This window comes from Drosophila virilis, chromosome X (assembly GCF_030788295.1).
Source record: "Drosophila virilis strain 15010-1051.87 chromosome X, Dvir_AGI_RSII-ME, whole genome shotgun sequence".
In the NCBI taxonomy this organism is placed as follows: Eukaryota; Metazoa; Arthropoda; class Insecta; order Diptera; family Drosophilidae; genus Drosophila; species Drosophila virilis.
In genome coordinates this window covers 3,519,786-3,539,821 of record NC_091543.1, presented here as the reverse complement: position 1 = coordinate 3,539,821, position 20,036 = coordinate 3,519,786, and the positions used below count along the sequence as shown (strand labels likewise).

General features: G+C 43.3%; 2 protein-coding genes across 5 annotated transcripts; one reads left to right on the top strand and one right to left on the bottom strand.

Moving 5' to 3' along the window:
- The first annotated feature begins 151 nt into the window (after positions 1-151).
- On the top strand, positions 152-5,683 carry LOC6634754 (T-complex protein 11-like protein 1). Its single transcript, XM_002058011.4, has 6 exons — positions 152-556; positions 1,327-1,678; positions 1,765-2,249; positions 2,858-3,161; positions 3,236-3,402; positions 4,129-5,683. The coding sequence occupies exons 2-6, from the start codon at positions 1,416-1,418 to the stop codon at positions 4,455-4,457; spliced, it is 1,548 nt and encodes a 515-aa protein (XP_002058047.1). The 5' UTR covers positions 152-556; positions 1,327-1,415; the 3' UTR covers positions 4,458-5,683.
- Positions 5,684-10,722: 5,039 nt separating this feature from the next.
- Positions 10,723-16,406, bottom strand: Lsd-2 (Lipid storage droplet-2). Of its 4 annotated transcripts, XM_032440566.2 has the most exons (5): positions 15,860-16,406; positions 14,170-14,607; positions 12,717-12,767; positions 12,226-12,398; positions 11,729-12,009 (listed from the first exon to the last, which is right to left on the bottom strand). In XM_032440566.2, exons 1-5 carry the CDS (start codon positions 16,068-16,070, stop codon positions 11,866-11,868), a joined length of 1,017 nt encoding a protein of 338 aa, XP_032296457.1. In that variant the 5' UTR covers positions 16,071-16,406; the 3' UTR covers positions 11,729-11,865. The 4 variants fall into 4 exon arrangements, with proteins under 4 accessions (XP_032296455.1, XP_032296456.1, XP_032296457.1 ...); XM_032440564.2 differs by lacking the exon at positions 12,226-12,398 and having other exon boundaries at positions 10,723-12,009; positions 15,860-16,404; XM_032440567.2 differs by lacking the exon at positions 12,717-12,767.
- Between the last annotated feature and the right edge of the window lie 3,630 nt (positions 16,407-20,036).

The following is a 20,036-nucleotide window of genomic DNA, read 5'->3' as shown; positions in this document are numbered from 1 at the left end:
GCACGTCAGCCTGGTATACTGCTAACCAGAGACAGCGAACAAAGCAAGCCAACATACAAAACTTAAGCGATACAGCATTTATTCGTAAAAGCCATAACTATTTTGTGTGCGTCGCAGTCAGTTAACGAACAGCTGTTTGAAAGAGTTAAATAATTAATAATTAAATTGCAAATAGCAACGACTTTTACGCCTGGCTAGCTGATCAATTTTGCTTGCAGTGGAGCTGCATATGCGCCCTATTCTCGAATGTTGTGGAACATCTGCAAGCGAGCAACAACAGCAACAACAATAACAACACAACAGAGCAAGCACAACAAACAAAGGTGGCCTGCGTTAGTTCAATTTGAAATTTGTACATTCATAACATTATTACTCACATTACAATTTGGACGTCGTAAGCGCGACAAGCGTACGGTTAAAATAAAATGCTTTAAAATTGTGGAAAACGTGTTTAAAAAATAAAAAACCTAAAAAAATTCGTATAACAATATTAAATTAGACGTGCAAGTTCTATTCAAGCAATACAAATTTTCGAAGAATTCAGTTCCTAACGGTGGTAAGTCTAATTGCTCTGCGCATTCTGTTGTTGTTGGTTTTTGTTCGCATTCTGTGTAAATTTTCGAATTGTTACAATTATTCTCCCATCCCTATGCCCAGCCGCCCAATCACAACGTCCTTGTGTCCATTTCACAATATTCTCTGCATATACATGTATATGTATGTATATGCACACACACACACATGCACACGCACACACAGCTGCTGCGCAATAAACGAATTCTTTTCGTTTCTGTTTTCATAGGCTGCTTTATTAGCGCCTCTTTGTTTATGTCGCCACTTCGCTGCGCGTCAGCCGTTGTGCAATGTTCTACGCTTTTCCGCGTTAATTTTGGAAACTGTGTCAGCCGCCACAAATTGAAATTGCAAGATTTTCCTATATATACATGTAGATGTACGTAATTCTGTAGATTTATTTCGTTTTATCTGGGCTAGCGATTTGTCTTCCCTTTGCTGTGAGTGCGTGTGCGTGCGTGCATGTGTATGTGTGTGTGTGTAAGGTGGTTGCTTGCTTTGTAACTGTCTTTGTTGTCTCTCGCTCGCACACGTACACACACACACACACACACACACTCGCACACATTTAACGGTTATTGGCTTGCATTCATTTTGAACGTCGCATTTTGTCAGCCTTGGAGGCAGCTGACCCTGAAACAAAGCTGAGCTCTGCCCGCTTTGGAAAGCTCTTTGTGTTTCCTTTTGCTCGCGGAAGCAAATACGCAATTGCAACGAATAAGGAAAAACACGCTTACATTTCCATATTTGCAGAAAACCAGTTGCACGACAAAAACAACTCGAGAGCAAGATCAAACCAATCAGCATATTTCCAATTGGAAAACTCGAATTTGCAGTCTAAAATGGACGCCAAAGAGGACAACAAACAGCAGCAGCAGGAGCAGCCCACACGGAACACGGATGTGCCAATGCGCACGGACAGCGAGAGCTCCACGGATAGCACAATGCGCTTTGTGCTGCCCAGCCTCGATGGCAGTCCGCCAAAGGTGGTCACCATGGACGAGGTGGCCGGCATGCTAAAGGATCTCAAGAACATGGAGCTGGCGCATGAGATAGCGCTCAATCCGGAGTTCAAGCTGCAGCCATACGAGCCGCCCCTAGACAGGTGAGTCATGCAACTCTCTGTCTCTCTCTCTCTCTCTATATCTCTGTTCCGCATCCACTCATGCTGTTTGAATCTCTATCTGACAGCCTGGAGGGTCGCATTAAGGCCATGGTGCACAAGGCCTTTTGGAATTTGCTGCGCGAGCAACTGGAACGTGATCCGCCCTCTTATGATCAGGCCATACGGCTGCTGGGCGAGATCAAGGAGGATTTTCCGCAGCTGCTCTCGCCGAACAATGCGAATGCATTGAGCCGCATCAATGCTACCCTGGACGAGGCTCTAATCCGCCAGCAGGCGGAGCAGGGCACCCTGGACTTTCGATCATACGCCAATTTTGTCATCCAGCTGCTGGCGAGCATGTGCGCGCCGGCACGCGATGAAACGGTGGCCAAGCTGCGCGAAATCGATGATGTTATCGATACATTCCGGGGCATTCTGGAGACCATGTCTCTGATGAAGCTGGACATGGCCAACTTTATGGTGTCCGCGGCACGCAACGATATTGCGGCCAACTCTGTGGAGTATGAGAAGCGAAAGTTTAGCACATATTTGCGCGAATTTCATGGAAATGGTGCGTATGCCCTGTGGGTAGAGAGGTTGAGGGATAGATAGATAGAGAGGCAGCGAGATAGAGGAAGAGAGAAAAAGAGATAGAGAGAGAGAGAGAGAAAGCGGTAGAGGCACAAAAATGAGTCAATCAGTTAGTCTGTCAATCTGTCAGGACAGACTCAAATGAGTCAATCATTCAGTCAGTTATTCAATCAGCCTGTCAAGCAGCCAAGATTCACAAAAGTAAGTCAATCACTCAGTCAAGACATATAAAACTGAGTCAATCGATCAATCAATCAGTAGTCAAACAGTCAAGTCACATTAAAAGGCGTCAATCACTCGATCAATCAATCAGTAGACAAACAGTCAAGTCACACTGAAAGGCGTCAATCACTCGATCAATCAGTTACGACAGTCAGTTATTCAATCAGTTAATTTGTCAAACAGTTAGGAAAGTCAAGTCAATCAGTCTGTCGGGACACTTAAAAGGGAGTCCATCTGTCAATCAACTAGTCATTCAATCAGCTGTTGAAGCAGACTTGAGTCAATCAGTCAATCAATCTTTGGATCTGGCAAATGTATTTTATTCCTCGGCACTCGAAAGAAAAATAATTGTTTTCTTGTTTGCAGTTGGCTTTCCGGCCACTGAGGATTGGCTGCAGCGTCATCGGGCCGGCTGCAGCAGCAATGATGACATCATCTTCAATGCGTTCAGGCAGCTGCTCAACTATCCGGCGGACAAGGAGTTTCCGGAGCTGCTGAGCATCGATAAGGAGCGCTTCGGCGGTCTCAGCTGGCGCGGCCAGCGTCTTATACTGTGCGCCTCGCTCATCTCGATAGCGCAGGGTGTGCCGGTCATATCGCAGCGACGCGAAAATCGCGTCAAGCTGGCCCAGCAGCTGGACATCCTTGTCCAGGACGTGAAGCGCGAGGAGTGAGTACAACGCCCAAAAATGCCCCCACTTGCTGTCTCCTTCACTCAGACCTCTGCTTTTATCGCCCGTACAGCCAACTGAGCGCCGCCCTCGACGGCTGCTACGAGCAGATACGCGCATTCATCAACAAAGCGCTGGAGAACGAGCAGCTGCCTCCGCTCAGCGAGCCGCAGCAGGCGCAGATCCAGACCCAAGTCCAGCAGCTGGTCAACAAGACGTCGCCCGTGCGCACGCTCATGGGTAAAAAGACAACTTCTCATTATGCCCTGGCCGGGCGAATACTTCGCCCATGTCGCGCAATAAGCAACGCTTAGCAGATGATATTGAGTCCATAAACTATATAAATGCGGAGTCTATGCAGCCACGCCCATCTGTCTGTCTGTTTCCATGCGAGCTACCCCCCTCTCTCTTCTACCCCAATGCAAGTGCTTGGGACTTTGCAATACTCTTCTTGGTAGAACTTTTCATTACAATTTGGATCATATGGTAGGAAAAACCGAAACCTGATTTAAAGTATGTTAAAGAAAGTATTTACGAACTGAAACTCTAGGCAGGGCGCAGGTCGCAGGTTCAAACCATAAACCAAACCGAATGAATGTATTTACGGACTTGCAAGACTATTTTTAGTAGAACTTTTCATTACAATTATGAAAATTCTATAAGGTTACGCAAAAGCTGAGCTTAAGTTCATGAACTGAAGTTCTGGGCAGGTCGCAGGTTCGAACCGTTAACCGAAGCGAATGAAAGTTAGCTACTTAAAAATATTGAACATATAGGAAAAGCCAAAGTCAAAACCAAGAACGTGTAAACGAGTCGAACCTCAAGGTAGGGCGTTGATTCGAACCGGTTACCGAACCAGCGACCTTTCTTTACGGGTTTTTAGCGTTGCTGCTGCGAACAATTTTCGGCCAGGTCGAAGATAAGATGTTTATGTATTTGTTAACTCACCTGCTTTGCAAATTTTAGCCAATCGATTGGATGGATTTGTGCGCGTCGCGCTGCGCTCGAACGGCAACATACCGCCGCCGCCCGCCGGCTTTGCGGACTTTGAGGAGGAGCTGGTCGCCTTTATTGCCTCGTTCCGGCGTCTTGTCGGCTACAATCACGCCGTCTTCGGGGAATACTTTACCCAGCTGCTCAATGGCAAGCAGCCCGCGGTCGATGCCAACAACGGCGGCAGCAGCAGCACCAACAGCAGCAACACCGCCGGCAACAACAGCAGCAGCAGCAACAACAACAACAACAACAGCCTGGCAGCGACTGCTGCTGGCCTGGCCCAAACGGCCAAGCCTTAAAGCGAGCGAGCGAGAGAGCGATAGAGAGAGCGAGAGAGTGTGAGTGAGAGAGAGAGGAAGACGACGCCTGCTGGGGCTCATGCGTTGGAAGCGCAAATGTTGATGCATTAACTAGCTAAAGCCCAAAAACCCACGAGCCACAACAACAACAACAACAGCAACAACATGGACAACAACATTTGTTATGACACGCAAAACTGGCACAAATTCTGCGCAAGTCCTTAACTAATTAAGCCTAGCTAATAGCCAAATGCAACAGCAACAATTGTTAAACGAGTGCGCTTAGAGCCAAGTGCTAAACTAGGCCTAAGATAAAGCACCCAACACACACACACACACACGTTTGTGGGCTGCGTGCGAGAAGGAGGGCGTCTGTGATAAAAGTAAAAGCAAAGAAAAGCCAACGTTCAAGAAGAAAACGAACACAACACACAACTAAGCAAATAGCTAGCTATATTCGGGCCTAAATAAACATTAACAACAACAACAACAACTGACAAGAAGAATAACAACTGACAGCTGCTATTCGATATACAATATTTAAAACATCAGCTATATAATTATTTCTATTAAAACATAACCTTAATAAATTAAGAAAAAACAAAAAAAAAACCATCTGTATTAACATAAAAAAGCCACCATATTTAACATATTTACACAACTTATATATATATATATATATATATATATTTACATACCTGTACTAGCCGTAACTCGACTGTATTTAGTTGTTGGTTCTACATATTGATCCACCTGCGAAAATGTGCTAAGTTCTTAAAGCAAATTCTAAACATAGTTAAATAACTATATAAATATTTATACGCTTTTCAGTAAATCAAATCGAATGATGTGAGTAACAAAAACGCGCTAAGGCGACAAAGAAACGTGTTTGAGAATCGAATAGAGAGGCAATTGCATTGCGCCAGTGCGCCTTTTGCTGCTACATTAAAATTGTCCAGCCTTTTTAAATATATTGAAAACATTTTTTTTTTTTGTTTTGGTTTCTCACAAATTTCGAGAAATGTAAATTGCAAAATTAATTTATTAAAGAATCTGCAGAAAATAAGCAAAATTTAATTAAATTTAATTTAACAGCAAACACTGCTAATTTATATAAATATAAGTTTTATATTAAATGTTATTAAAAAAAAAAGAACTTGGTTTCTTGATTCTATTGTGTTATACGAAATGTGTGAATAGTTCTCTGTGGAATAGCTGCAATATAAGTGTGTAATTTTAATCAAAAATAAAACAAAATATCGTTCATTAAAAACGACAACAAAACCAAATGCTAATTTTTAATTTTTCAAAGACAAGCTTCAGCTTTAATAAAGAAATTTACTGGATGTATATATACTTAGCGAGATGTGCGAGTATAATAGGCTAGAGCTATCGAATTTCGATAACGATTCTAAGCGATTACTTCGAAACGGAGCCAGTTATCGAGATCGATTTTCATCGATATAATGGAAATGTGACGAGATATCGAAAAGCAAAGTTATAAACTCGTCTAACGTATGGTAAAGAAGAAAATATATGTCTAGCTACTTTCAATTTTAAGCAAAAAAAAAAAATAAATATCTTGCGCTGGATTTGAACTCGCACTGCTTTGTTCGGCAGGCAGTTGGCTTAAGCATAACGCCACCCAGTGGCAAGCCCGCCGAGCGCTTAAACGGCATTAATACAAATCGATTGGCAAATGATGAAATGTTGCGAACGCAGACTTGTTTCGACTAAGCCCAATAGAGGGCGGCATGGGCAAATGTCAAGTACAGCTTGGACGCCAACCGCAGCGATCGAGGCAAACACTTGTGCAAGGTTTGCGAGCGTTTGTGCTTAGTTGTGAATGGCGCTGGGTTGCTGCAGCCGCTAAATCAGATTGTGCGCATCCCGCGACGCCGCTCACTTATCGCTGACTGCAGTCAATTACAACACCAAAAAACCAGATCATACACACACACACATGCATAACGGCGCATGTGTGCGCCTGTGTGCGCATAATAATAATAAAGAGAAGAAGAATAATCACGCCACTTGCTGTACTTTGGCACTTGAGACGACGCGTCGCTGTCGACAGTTGATTGCGTTGCGCCCGGCCACGCCCTCTTCCGTTGCGCTTAACGCCCATCGCACTGGTTCAGCCTCAGCCTCGCTCTCTCTCTCTCTCTCTGTCTTTATATGCAGGCATGCATGCGTGTGTGTGTGTGTGTGTGTTGGTGTTCAATTCGAGGTTTGAGCATTTTTGTTGTTGTATTTTATGAGGCGCTGATAAGAAATCTGCGTCGTCTGCGTTGCCAACTGAATTCCCCCCCCCCCCCACCCCTTGCCCATTTCCGCCGTCTTGCTGGACTTCAGACGCTGACGTCGTCAAAAGCAGAGGCGTGCCGCGATGAGGGTGGAGGGGGGCTTGCGCAAAGTCCATTTCAAGCAAGTTCCCTGTTTCACTTGAGCTATGGAAATACGCACATCTTGCGCTCTGTGCCTCAACCCCCCTCCCCCCTCCCCCCTGCGAATTTAAAGTCCAATTGCGGCTCGAAAACCCGCTCGACCAGAACTTCCCAGTCAAGCATTGCGAGACGAAAAGGAAAAAAAAATGATATATGCAAAAAACAATCACACAAAAAAGCAAAAGTTTCCGGAGCAGACATGCGCGACTAAAAGATGCCCTGGCGACTGTGCGAAATTCGATAAAGCTCGGCGCTTGGAGTCCGATCTATTTGAATTATGGCCGCATATGTGAGATATCGACTTCTTCTTATCTTATGCTCATGAACTTCGCAGCTTAAGATACGATAATTTTTTTTAAATATAAGCTTAGGACACACAAAATACAGCTTCTTATGAGCTACCCCTTAAATCATTATTAGAAATCTATGTACTTCTTTTGAGCTTAGCTTAATGCACTTCGGAGCTTGAAGTACGATCTTTTTGAAAGAAAAAGAAAATCAAACTTCTTATGAGCTAACCTTAATGTCTAACCTCTAATATCTAACTCATCTAATCTTGGGTTAGCCTCGGAGCTTGAAGTCCGATCTTTTTGAAATATGGCCTAAAAAAAGCACAGATAATTTGTTTGCCCATGTTGATCGCAAGCTTGTTACATGCGAGCACAAAAAGTGTGCATGCCCTATGTTGGGCTGCACAGAATGTACAGGGTATGCGCTACTACACTCAAGAATCTGATCAGTCTGGCCGCGGCCGTCCGTTTTTGGGCAGCTGCCGCAGCTCACCATAATTATCGATGCCAGCCTCGAAGGCAACTGGAGAGACGGCAGCCCGTAAGGCATCCCAGCTAATGCTGTCGGGCATATAAATGAGCGAAAACGAAACTGGATACGGTTTGCTGGCGACTTTGCTCAGCCTCATTATCGACATTTCCGAAATTCTTTGGCATTTTGAAGAGTTGCCTTCCACACCGCCCCGACTCGCCCCGGATATTGGGCCCATTCGTTGCGCTATCTAAGGCCCCGGTCTATAAATAGAGCCGAACGCGGCGAAACACAATTGTTCAACTTCATATTCAATTGGCACTCCGGCACCTGGCACCCGCCACCCGCCACCCGGCACCAGGTGAGTCTTTGATAAGAAACCGATTCGTTGCCGTTCAATTTAATCACGAGCTAACAACGGTACACAACAAATTGAACACATTTTGCGCGTCATGCGGCTGGCAGCTCTACATCTAGATGTACTTGTGTGTGTCTTCATGTCTGTGTGTGCGTGTGTGTGTGTGTGTGTGTGTGTGTGTGTGTGTGTGTGTGCGTGTGTGTGTGTGTGTGTGTGGATAGTTGATATTCCAAAAGTAACATTGTTGTCAGCTTCCTAGCTCTTTGATCGTCAATCAGCCAGTCAGTAAGTCAATCAATCACCAGTCAATCAATCGTTCAGTGGGTCAATCACTTAGTCAGGACAAACAGTTCGTCAAGCGGCCAGTTAAATCGTCAGTTAAGTAGTCAATCAGTCAACTGAGCAGTCAATCAATCACTTAGCTCATTGGTCAGCTAATCAATCAGTCAATCAATTACATTGGATAAACAGTCAATCATCAATTGGTTACTTAATCAGCCATTCAGTTAGTCAGTCAATCAGTCTGTCAATCAATCACATAACTGGTTCCTAAGTCAATCACTTGGACTGTCAGTCAGTCAATCAATCACTCAGCCATTCATTCAGACAATTAGTAGTCTCTCAATCAGTTGACCAGCAATTTAGTCAAGCGATTACTAAGTCATTAAGTCAGCCAATCACGCAGTCAATAAGTAAATAAGTTGCGATAAGCAGTCCGTCATTCAGCTAGTCAATCAGTTGATCTGTTGGCCAGTCAATCAAGCAGTTTGTCAATCAGCCAGTAGGCTATTCAGTGGTCAATCAGTCAGCACAGGCCCGTCAATCAGACACTCAATCAATCAGCCAGACAGACAGGACACATAAAAGTCATTCAGTCAGTCAATCAGTCAATCAAAACTAACAGATGTCTACTTAAGTAAATATATGCTATATCGAGGCTTAGAGAATCCTCTCGATAATGTATCTCTGGCATTTTCCATCTGGAATTTCCTCGCGTAATGCGATCCTCTCCTGTGCCGGGGATAGATACAAATATAAAGCTCGGCCATGTGTTATCTCTGTGATTTACGACCCAATAAAAAGCCTTTAAATAGGACGGCGAACGCTATCGAAGAACCTCTTCGCCTGATAAGCCAAGGGATGTCGTATTTCTTGATTCTTAATCAAATTGCATATACTTGAATAAACTCGAGTGCCAAAGCGAGCTGAGTATGCAACTAATTTATTCATATTCGCGTTCGATAACTCGTAAATCGATAGTTATCGATTTGGAGCTTTGTTCTTTTGGCCATAACTCGAGAACTATGCCAGCTATTTGCACCAAATTCGAAATGTAGGCTCTGTTGCGGCCCGCGCAGCTTGTGCGCAGTTCTTTTTTTTGATCCCAAGCTCCATTGCGCTGAGAATTTTCGCAACATTGTTAATATAAGAGATAGCGCCTTGGGCTTTCGGATGTGCACGCTTTTCTGTGCCCCAATTAAGTCTTGCAAATTTTACAAAGATAGAAGTTCAAACAGCCGAGTTAGCTGGGCAAGTATTGCCCATAGGGCGAGGTCTTGGCCGGAGGCAGCACGATCTTAACTTAAAGCTTAAAGAAAGTATTATTGGGATAGATCGATGGAATAGTAGGATCTTATATGGCAAATACACTGCAAGTGTATCAAAACTTCGGCGTGCCGAAGATATCCTTAAATTTATATATATATATAAACGTATTCTTATAAATCTTTTAGTCTTATAACTAACAAAAGTAAAAGAATTCAACAAGATAAACTTAATAATTTTATTAAAACTTTAAGTGGAACCAGCAAAGGAACGAGCCGGGGAACTGATTCAAAGCGTGAACCGAAACAAGGAACCAAGGAACTATGGAACCAAGAAACCAAGGTACACATTACCAAGGAACTAATGAACCAAGACCCCAAGGAACGAATGAACCAAGGAACCAAGGAACTCATCAACGAAGACCCCCAGGAACTAATGAACCAAGAAACTTAAGAACTAAGGAACCAAGGAACAAATGAACCAAGGAACAAATAAACCAAGGAACCAGCCATGAACCAAAGCAAGATCAAATAAGTGCAAAAAAAAAGCAAACAGATAAGTTTTTATAAGCACGCCAAGCCCGACTATATATATATATATATAGATATATAGGTATATATGGTATATATATAGGTAAATGTATATATATGGGCATTTGTTATCGCTGTGAAAATGTCGGCGGGAACTTTGGAATAGGAAATGGAACAGCTCGAGTCATCGTGAAATTGGGCCACAGCACAAATATCTGTATACACATATACTATATACTATATATATATATATATAATGCACATATGCATATATATATATATATATAATGCACATATGTATATATATATATATATATAATGCACATATGTATATATATATATATATATAGATAGATATGGGTGTGTACTTGTTTATCTGTCGAGTGGTCTTTCGATCAGAAATCAAATTTAATGCCATTTGTCTGATGTTTTTTTAAGACCCCCGTCATGAGCTTATCTGCGCGCAACGTTCATAATTCACAATTATATTTATTTATTGCTTTTTTTTTTTTGTTGTTTTTTCATTTCTCATTTTTATTATGATTACTTTTCCATTTAGTTGGCGTTTTTTGTTTTTGTTAGCGCAAAAGTATTTGTAGTGTATGTATGTGTGTGTGTGTGTGTATATATGTATAAGTTTTCATATATTTAAAGCATAATTCATCAGCTAAGATAATGTTACATATTTTAAGCATAGTTAAAACATCAGTATTACAATTGTATATATATATATATATATGTGCATATATATATTCATTAAGCATACGACATAAACGACGATCTGTCTCTCTCTCTAACTCTTTCTATCTCGCTCTAGCTACATAACTATAATTCAGTGTTTCTTTTACGATATACGATATCGTTAATTAGTATATCGTTAACGGTATGTGCTGTGTTGTTAGCGCGTTGTGCGGGGGGTGTATGGGAGGTCTGGGGGTGGGGTTGGGGTTGGGTTTATACATGTGCATGCATTTCGCATGGTTTCTGATCAGAATTTTGTTTTGTTTTGTTATATTCTCCATTCAATGCATGTGTGTGGCACATGGCCGCCAGGTGGCGTGTTTGTTTTTAGATTTAGCACAGCTAAAAAAAAAAATGTTTAAAATCTTTTACAACTACAACTTATATCAATATGTGTATATATGTGTGTGTGTGTGTGTGTGTGAGTGTATGTGTGTTACTTCAAATAAATATTTACAAAGCAAACGCTTGGTTGTGTGTGGGGGTAGAGGGAGGTGTTGTGAGGGGGTTAGGGCGACGTCTGCTTAGGCCACTTTCTTAAAAACGAAAAAAAAAAAAAAAAAAGAATTGCAAAAAAAAATATGGGGCATAAAAATAAAACTAAATAAGAAAATGCGCAGCGCTTGAGAGGCGAACAGCTTGGCTTTTTCGGGAAAGTGGCAGGTGTTTTAATTTTTGTTTTCTTTTTTTCCAATTGGAAAGCGCTCTGACCCTGATCTAAAAAGGGGGCGCACCACCCAACCAAACCGAACGCGTGCAGCTGCACATTTATTGTCCGATAGATGGCGCAACAGTGCTCACTTTGCTCTTGGCACTGCTGTTGCCGCTGCTGGCCGCTGTTTTGGTGTTGGCGCTGCTGCTGCTGCAGCTGCTGCTGATGATGTTGTTGCTGTTGCTGCTGCTGTTGCTAGGTCCGTAGGGTGTACAGTTGTCGCTGGCTAACGTGGACTGCTCAACATTTGTGCCCATCGATGAGTTGATAAAGTTGATGTACTGATGCAGCTTGAGGGCGGCTATCAATGAGCTTAGATAGTCGTTGATGTTGCCCTGTTGGACCTGTTTGATCTGTCTGGAGACATTTCTATAGACGCGACGCGAGATCTTATTGGATAAGCGGCCAACGGTCTGGACTGTGTGTAGTACTGGGTCCTCGCTGGCGGGAACTGGCACTGCAAAACCAAATCACAAATAGCAATAAAACTACATTAATACACATTGAGACAGTTAATGACAACGATCTGGCAACGCTGTTAGCCTAAGCTTGAACTCGTTGCGAATTACAAGCATCATGCAGACACACGCACACACAAACAATTGCTGTTTAGTAATGACAATTACATATATATAGATATATAGTATATTAGAGATTAGCATGATCAGCTTACCATTAGCTTGTTGATTTCCCTATCGATAATGCCTACGATCTCTGGATTTCTTCTAATGTATTCAACAATTTCGGTTATGATTTTCAACGACATGGACAAAAATACCGTGGAGGCAGCTACTAAGAATCTAGTGTCAATCTCTTGATCATAGTCAGGCTCCCCAATAACAATAACTACAAGAGAGCAGAGAGAGAGAGAGGAGACGAAAAAATAAACATAATGTTTAGCAAATTAGTCAACACTGCATGCATAGTTTGGACAAATTTTAAAAAGAGGGGTCGAATTCTTTACATATATGCCCTGGGACTGGGGTTTATAGCCTGAGTTCAGCTGAAAACTAACGCTAAAACTCTATTTGAACTTAGCTTTTAATTGATTAGTTAACAAAATAAACATGCTTTCGATATGTATTTACTTCTTGGTTTTGTTAGCTTTGTGAGTTAGGTGTTGGGTTAGTTTCATTTGGACTGTGTTTTTTGGGGCACACTTACTGTCATTCTCAGCATTTTTGCCATTTCGCACGACAGCGCTTTGTTTATTATCTGAGAATTAGAAATATTTACGATTTATTCAAAACGAAATCGAGACCAAAGCCGAACAAGAGACCAAAACTAAAGACATTTATGGATGCAATTTCAGGGCTCGAGGGAATTAAGGAATCATGTTCTTCAAGGCTTGGAATATATCAAGAAAGTTCGCGACAAAAGTCGAGTAAGCTGAGAGATAAGTTTTTTAAGAGAGCTGAGCTCCGATGTAGATCTTCATAGGCTTAATTGAAATGGGTGGACTTTGAAGCAGCTACATACCAGATTTTAAGACTCTAACTCGCATAGTTCTCGAGATCGACTGCACTAACCAGGAATATTTTATATATATATATATGATGAAAGCTGATCTTCGGTAAAGGGCCAAAAACAACGCGACGTTGGGTGTTGGGCTGATCTTTATTGGGTTCGGTAGTCTGTTCCTTTCGGAAATTCCTGCCCTTGGAATGTTCTATCCGTTGGGAAGTCCCTTTCCTTCGGAAGTTCCCATCCTTCGGAAGTCCCTATCCTTTAGAAGTCCCTATCCTTTGGAAGTCCCTATCCTTTGGAAGTCCCCATCCTTCGGAAGTCCCCTTCGGAAGTCCCATCCCTTCGGAAGTCTTCATCCTTCGAAAGTCACCATCCTTTGGAAGTCCACTCCCTTTGAAGGCCCATTCCCTTTGCAAGTCCCCATCCTTCGAAAGTCTTCATCCTTCGAAAGTCCCCATCCTTTGAAAGTCCCTTTCCTTTAAAGGCCCATTCCCTTCGAAAGTCCCCATCCTTCGAAAGTCCCCATCCTTTAGAAGTCCCCTCCCTTTGAAGGCCCATTCCCTTTGCAAGTCCCCATCCTTCGAAAGTCTTCATCCTTCGAAAGTCCCCATCCTTTGAAAGTCCCTTCCCTTTAAAGGCCCATTCCCTTTGCAAGTCCCCATCCTTCGGAAGTCTCCATCCTTCGAAGATCCCCATCCTTCGAATGTCCACATTCTTTGGAAGTCCCTTCTCTTCAAAGGCCCATTCCTTTTGCAAGTCCCCATCCTTTGGAAGTCCCCATCCTTTGGAAGACCCCCTCCTTCGGAAGTCCCCATCCTTCGAAAGTCCACATTCTTTGGAAGTTCCTTCTCTTCGAAGGCCCATTCCCTTTGCAAGTCCCCATCCTTCGGAAGTTCCCATCCTTATTTGATCAACCTTTTTTTCTTTGGGTTCATCAAGCTCTTGTGGAACTTTCGTTTTGGGTTTATACAGAGATATGTTTGTTAAGCATGAACTATGCCCAGAGAAAACATCACAGAAACTGTTTAAAACTAATGCAAACATAATGAATTCCATTCGAGGATAGGATTGAAGGGGAGCGGGCGGGGTCTGGTATGTGATATACCCTAGAATGCCAAGCACAGCAGTGCATTGGAGAGGCGTTACTCACCATTATCCTCCTCGACATCGGACTCGCATTTGGGGAAATAGTATTCCAGGAGACGCTCGGCCAGGGCTGTGGTGGTGTCCACGCCGTTGACGGCCAGGCTGCCGTATTGGGTGGCCAGGACCTCGTTGGCCTTCTGCCAGGCGAGATCCTTGAGGGAGGCGGCCTTCTGCTGGCCGGCTGCCTTGAATTTGACAACACGCTCCAGATGCGGCTGGACGACATCGATCACCTTGTTCTTGGCCTGGGCATAGATCTCCTGCGGTGTGTCCTTAATGATGGGCGCCTTCACCTCCAGCGTTTCAATGCCCTTGACCAAGGTCTGATCCACATACGCAATGGGACGATCCAAGCGATTCACAATAGGCGCTGCGGTCGTTACGGCGCGTGCAACACAATCCTCGGCGGCATTTAGGGCCCAATTGAAGACGCGGTTTTTGCCTGCAACAGAGAGAGAGAGAGAGAGACGGAGAGAGAGACGGAGAGAGAGAGAGAATGAATATAAACTTTCTGGAAAAATGTATAGATGTGTGCGTGAACATGCACAATTGAGCTCTGGCCTGTGATAAGCTGCCCCTCCCCCCTTTCACTCTCCATTGGTCCCCTTGCCAGAGTCAGACGCTGCCTTATCGGCACTTGGCGTTGCCTGATTGATAAGCAACTGCGCAGTTGCCAGACCCAAGACTTGGCTAGCCTATTAGCTGTATTCTGAGTTAGACTTTGACAGTTGCTGCCCATTTAGTCATCGACAACAATTTCATCTCTGAGGTAGCACAAAATGTTATAAAAAAAAAAAAAAAAAAAAAAACTAAATAAAACACAAACAAGTCGAAAGTCCAACTAGACACACACACACTCACACACACACACACATACAGCAACATTGATTCACAGCAGAGGGCGGTGACAATTTGCGCAAATATTTTGATATGCTAGCGCCCCCTGTTGGTCACGCCACTGACTGCACTTTCCTAAGCTATTCATAGCTCGCTCGCACACACACACACACACACACACACTCACTCATTAGTGTGTACACACATATATATTGAAAAATTAAAAACTTGCGTCTATGTGTTTGTTGGGCTGGCAACAAATTAAGTTATGTAAATTTGTTGATTTTGCACTTTGCACGCACCGCCGGGCGCGTCATGAGCTTGGTGAAAGAATTTTGCCACTCTGACGACGGCAGGTCATGGTTGTTGTTGTTGTTGTTGTTATTTGGCGTCGCCTTTTATTGACTGTTGCGTCAATTGAGCTTAATTGGCTTCAATTTGGCAATGGCCAATTGCAATTTGCCGGCTCAATTAAAGTTTTCGAGTTTGAGTTTAGCGGCGAATTCGCTTCAAGCAATTCACACTCAAAATGGCGAACTTTGCACTCAACACGTCGCAGTTGCGCTTTGGCTGCGCTAAGCAACGGTTTTGATATTTGCTTTTGCTTGCTGTTTCGTTTCTTTTTTTTTTTTTTTTTTTGTACTTTCGAAGTCGGCTACAATTTCGAGCTGCAATTGATTTGCCGTTAGTTAACCGGCAGCACAGCAAAGCCCGAGTTCAATGCCCTGCCCAACACATGGCGCCCGCCGACACGAACTAATCTTAACTAGCTTGACTAAAGGCAACGAGAGAGCGAGAGAGGCGGAGAGACAGACAGACAGACAGAGAGAGAGAGAGAGGATTTGAATTGCACTTACCCTTCACTTTGCCATAGACATCTTGTGACTTATCCCAGGCGGCATTCACCACGGGCAGCTTTATGATGCGCTCCAGCGACTCCAGATGCGGCAGCAGATCCTTGGCATCCTTGGGCGGCTCAATTGGCTCTGTTAGCGCGCTGTTATTGTGCTTGGCGATGCCGTTGCCGTTGCCGTTGCCAGTTGCGTTTTTTTGCTCTGCACTTGCCATGTTTCTTTGAATGTTGCTATTTCTCTTTTGTTTCGCTTCTTTTGATTGGTTTTCACTTTTCTTGTTTTATGCTTTTGCTTTGCACGGCACTTTTTCTTTTTTTTTTTTTAGTCGTCTTTTGTGGCACCAAAGAAAAAAAGGCAGACAATTTTATATATGTGTGCGTGTGTGTGTGTCAGTTCCACGGGCTAAAGAACTTAAATGTGGCTGTGTGCGTGTGTGTGTGTGTGTGTGTGGGGGGCCTGTAGAATTGTGTATATGTATGTGTATACGATCTCTTGGACACTGGGCACGTCTGTTCGCTGTCGCACTCAACGCGTTTCTGACTGACTTGCAAGCTGCGCGGCTGGTTTATTATGAGGGCCTCTCTTCCAGAAGACGACGACGGCGGCGACGACGACGATGACGACGACGGCGACGCCGACGCCGACGTGCACGAGGCAAGCGAGCGAGCGCCAAAGCGAACGTGTGAGCGTGCGCCTGACAGAGATGGCGTAACACAGATTGGAGAGTAAGCCAATTGCTCTCTCTCTCGCTCTCCGCGCTGCCTTTTGAGTTTTGGACTTGCGGGCGCACCGACGCCGCTGACTCTGCCGCTGCAGTGCTGCACTTGAGCGACAGTGTGTGGCAAAAGTATGCGTCTCTATTCGCCTGGCACAATGGAGAGCCGCAATGAAAAGATTTTGGCCTGGGAGTTGAGTTTGTTGGAAAGTTGCTTTTTGGTTGCTTAATTTAATTTTAAAGAATTTAAAAGCTGAGCAAATACGATTGCAAGCGCCAACTATTACTTATGGGCTTTAAGGTTAAGTGAAATACATAATATAGAAGAAGTAGCTAATCACGTAAATATTCGGTTTATTAAATAAACTAATATAAATAAATAAAAATGAATAGATAAAATAATAATAATATATATGTATGTATGCATATATTTCAGCTTAACATATGGTATATAGGCCGCTTACTGCTTGCAGGCACTGTGTTGGCGAACATCTCACGCAACCGGTGTTGGTAAGTGTCGCATTGTTACTTTGGACTTGAATTGAATTTCAACATGTGAAAATGACGTTTCGAAATTGGTTTAATCAAATTAAGTGTGTTTATTTGCATTTGCAATGGCTGCTGTTTGCTTGGCCGGCCTCTGGAGCAGGGTTGGCGGGGGTCGGGGCGTGTTTGGGGGCTGGGCGGCAGATGGGCCAGCATGCAATTCCCATTGGCATTTGCATAATTGGAATTACGCCAAGATGCGGAACGGGAACATGCCAGCTCCTACCAGACGCACGCGTGTGTGTGTGTGTCTGAGAGAGAGCGAGAGAGAGCGAGCGTGTGAGAGCAGAAGACGCGCCATGCTTGACAACTAGATGAACACGCAGTCCAATGCGCACACCCCGCTACCCCTCCCCCGCCCAACGCTCTCCTCCCTGGCCGCAGTTCCATAGAAATTTGTTCAAACAGCATTTATTATTATCAATCGCATTGTTTGTGTGCGTGCGTAACCTTTGACCCAGGCCAGAATACGTACGCTCAGCACCCGATAGGGCGATAAGACGCAATGCATTCGCTTGACCAAGCTTGTGGGATCATGTCATCCGCGCGCTAGGCATTGGGCATTGGGCTTTGAATATGGCGCCATGGACGGGCGTTACACGTAGAACGCGCATACGTAATATTTGCTCAGCTCCATGTAATGCCCAGCGCAGTTCCAAAGTTCAAGCAACGGCTTCTGACTAAATGACTTGCGGGTAAAACACAGCAACAACAACAACAGCAGCAACAACAACAGCAGCAACAAAGTAAACGTGCTCCCGATGAGGCTGCACGACTGCCCAGATACCCTGTACTCATAAAGCGTCCGTGCTTCTTTCACTCCCCGAGTGGCAAAGTGAAAGTTATCTTACAGTACTTGCCTCTTGCTGTCAAATACGGCATGCTCTGCTAGCAAGACTCGAATTGAAAATCGATATTTATCGATTAAGGTGGGATTGAGAAAAGTCTTATCAGTGTGTGGAAAGCAGCTTGATGAACGCACAGCATAAAAGAACGTGCAAACGAATTTGCTGTTACAAGCTTAAAATCTAGCCCGATATGGTCTTAAGATATCGGTGCTGACAATCGATATTTATCGAATTTGGTGGTATTAAGTAGAGTTATCGCAAGGAAGGAGAAAACACGGGAGATGGAGAGAGAAATGTATCTATTATCACCGATATATGATCATACAAATCCGGGCTGAATATCGATAAATATCGAATTTAGTTGAATTGCATAGAATTATCGTAAGCAGAGAGAAAATTAGGAGATGGAGAGCGCGATTTAATAGAGTTATCGAAAACAAAGACACAAAACGGAGAAAAGGAGACAGAGACATCTATATTCAGCGAGATCAAAATAAGGCCGACTATCGATATTTATCGAATTTGGTTTAATCACGTTCAGTTATCGAAAACATACACAAAGTAAAAGGAAGTAGGAGAAAAAGAAACGGGAGAGAGAGAGAGATGCTTATCTAGAGTCAGCTCTCGCTGAAAATCGATATTTATCGAATTTGGATCAATCGCGCACAGTTATCGAAAACGTAGACAAAAAATAAAAGAGAGAGAAAGAAACGGGGGAGACCGAGAGAGCGATGCTTATCCAGAATCAGCTCTCGCTGAGATATCAGGGCTGAAAATCGATATTTATCGAATTAGAAAAAAAACAAACAAAAAACTTGTATTTTGAGGCTCTGCTGGGCACTCGCTGGCTCTTCAATGGATATGAGGCATAGCCGATTGAGAGGTTTAACCAAAAGGCCGAACGTTTCTGGGTCTGGGTCCGGATACGTTGATAAGCCATGCCAGACGCTGGCCATAAGTGGTATGTACCCAATCAGGCGTCTGGTTCGTGGCCCAGTTGCGTTCGGTGACTTGTCAACCGCACAACCACAAGCCTCGGGGTATCAAAGATTATTCCAAAGTTCAACTAATTTATGTTGTCGTCATATCTGGTAACGCGTTGTAATCCAGTTTGGGCGCTAATTGGCGGGCTTATCGCCGATATCGGTATCTAAATCGCAATATACTTAGCTATATATGTATTTAGCCATAATGAGCTGTAGGCCCCAAAGTATGTGTTTGTTCGACTTTGGGCCCCTCTAATCGCATTTACGAGCTGCGTACCAACTCGTATTGGTTACGCTCTTAAATAACTTATATATATATGTATATTTACAACATTGTAAATCAATTCAGAGTCGGGTTCCTCGTAACTGTTTATTAAGCGCTCTAATAACATATAAACAAATTGTAAATCTAAACATGCTCAAATATTTCAAGCAAATATTTGTTTTTGTTTAGCCATAACTTGTTTGACTCAATGTTTGTGCCGAATTTTGTATACCCTTTCCGAAAGGGCGCCTGGATTTTAACAGCATGGCAACATAAAAGATTCGAGTTTCCAGCTAGTTCGAACCAGATTCTGGTTCAAACCTTCGTTATTCTCATATCTTTTCATCAAGAGTTTGAGATTTTGAGAGGGTATTTCTATTTTTACAGCATGATAGGATCAGAGATTCGATTAGACATGATTAGGTCCGTCTTTATAAACGTTTCCGTGTTTCCTTTCTTTGTTAATGAGAGCACAACAAAAGTTCGAACCACTGCGTCCCAGATGCTGGTTCAAACCTTGATTAATTTCATTTTTTCCCCTTTTTTCATACATATATCATTCAGCTTAGGAATCTCTTAAAGATTTATATCTAAAATATCGCAAGCGCAAACTATTCTCTCGATTTTGGAGCTAGCCACAAGTCGGGCGATAATATTATATAGCTGCCATAGGAACTATTAGTGGCAAATGAACTTTCTATATAGATAACTTTTTTGGCTTAGAAAAACTGTTATCTGAACATAACGACAAGATCTGAACAGGATCGGACAACTTCATAATCTTTTCATATCAAAATTCTGAAGTATTTGGGTAAAAGAA

Excerpts from the sequence above, each read along its gene's own strand:
- Lsd-2 (XM_032440564.2), bottom strand. The coding sequence starts at position 16,070 with ATGGCAAGTGCAGAGCAAAAAAACGCAACTGGCAACGGCAACGGCAAC. Across the intron at positions 14,608-15,859 it reads TGTCTATGGCAAAGTGAAGG|GCAAAAACCGCGTCTTCAAT; the intron begins GTAAGTGCAATT and ends TCTCTGTTGCAG. Across the intron at positions 12,010-12,716 it reads CAAAAATGCTGAGAATGACA|TGCCAGTTCCCGCCAGCGAG; the intron begins GTAAGTGTGCCC and ends TTGGTTTTGCAG.
- LOC6634754 (XM_002058011.4), top strand. The coding sequence starts at position 1,416 with ATGGACGCCAAAGAGGACAACAAACAGCAGCAGCAGGAGCAGCCCACA. Across the intron at positions 1,679-1,764 it reads TACGAGCCGCCCCTAGACAG|CCTGGAGGGTCGCATTAAGG; the intron begins GTGAGTCATGCA and ends TCTATCTGACAG. Across the intron at positions 3,403-4,128 it reads GCCCGTGCGCACGCTCATGG|CCAATCGATTGGATGGATTT; the intron begins GTAAAAAGACAA and ends TGCAAATTTTAG.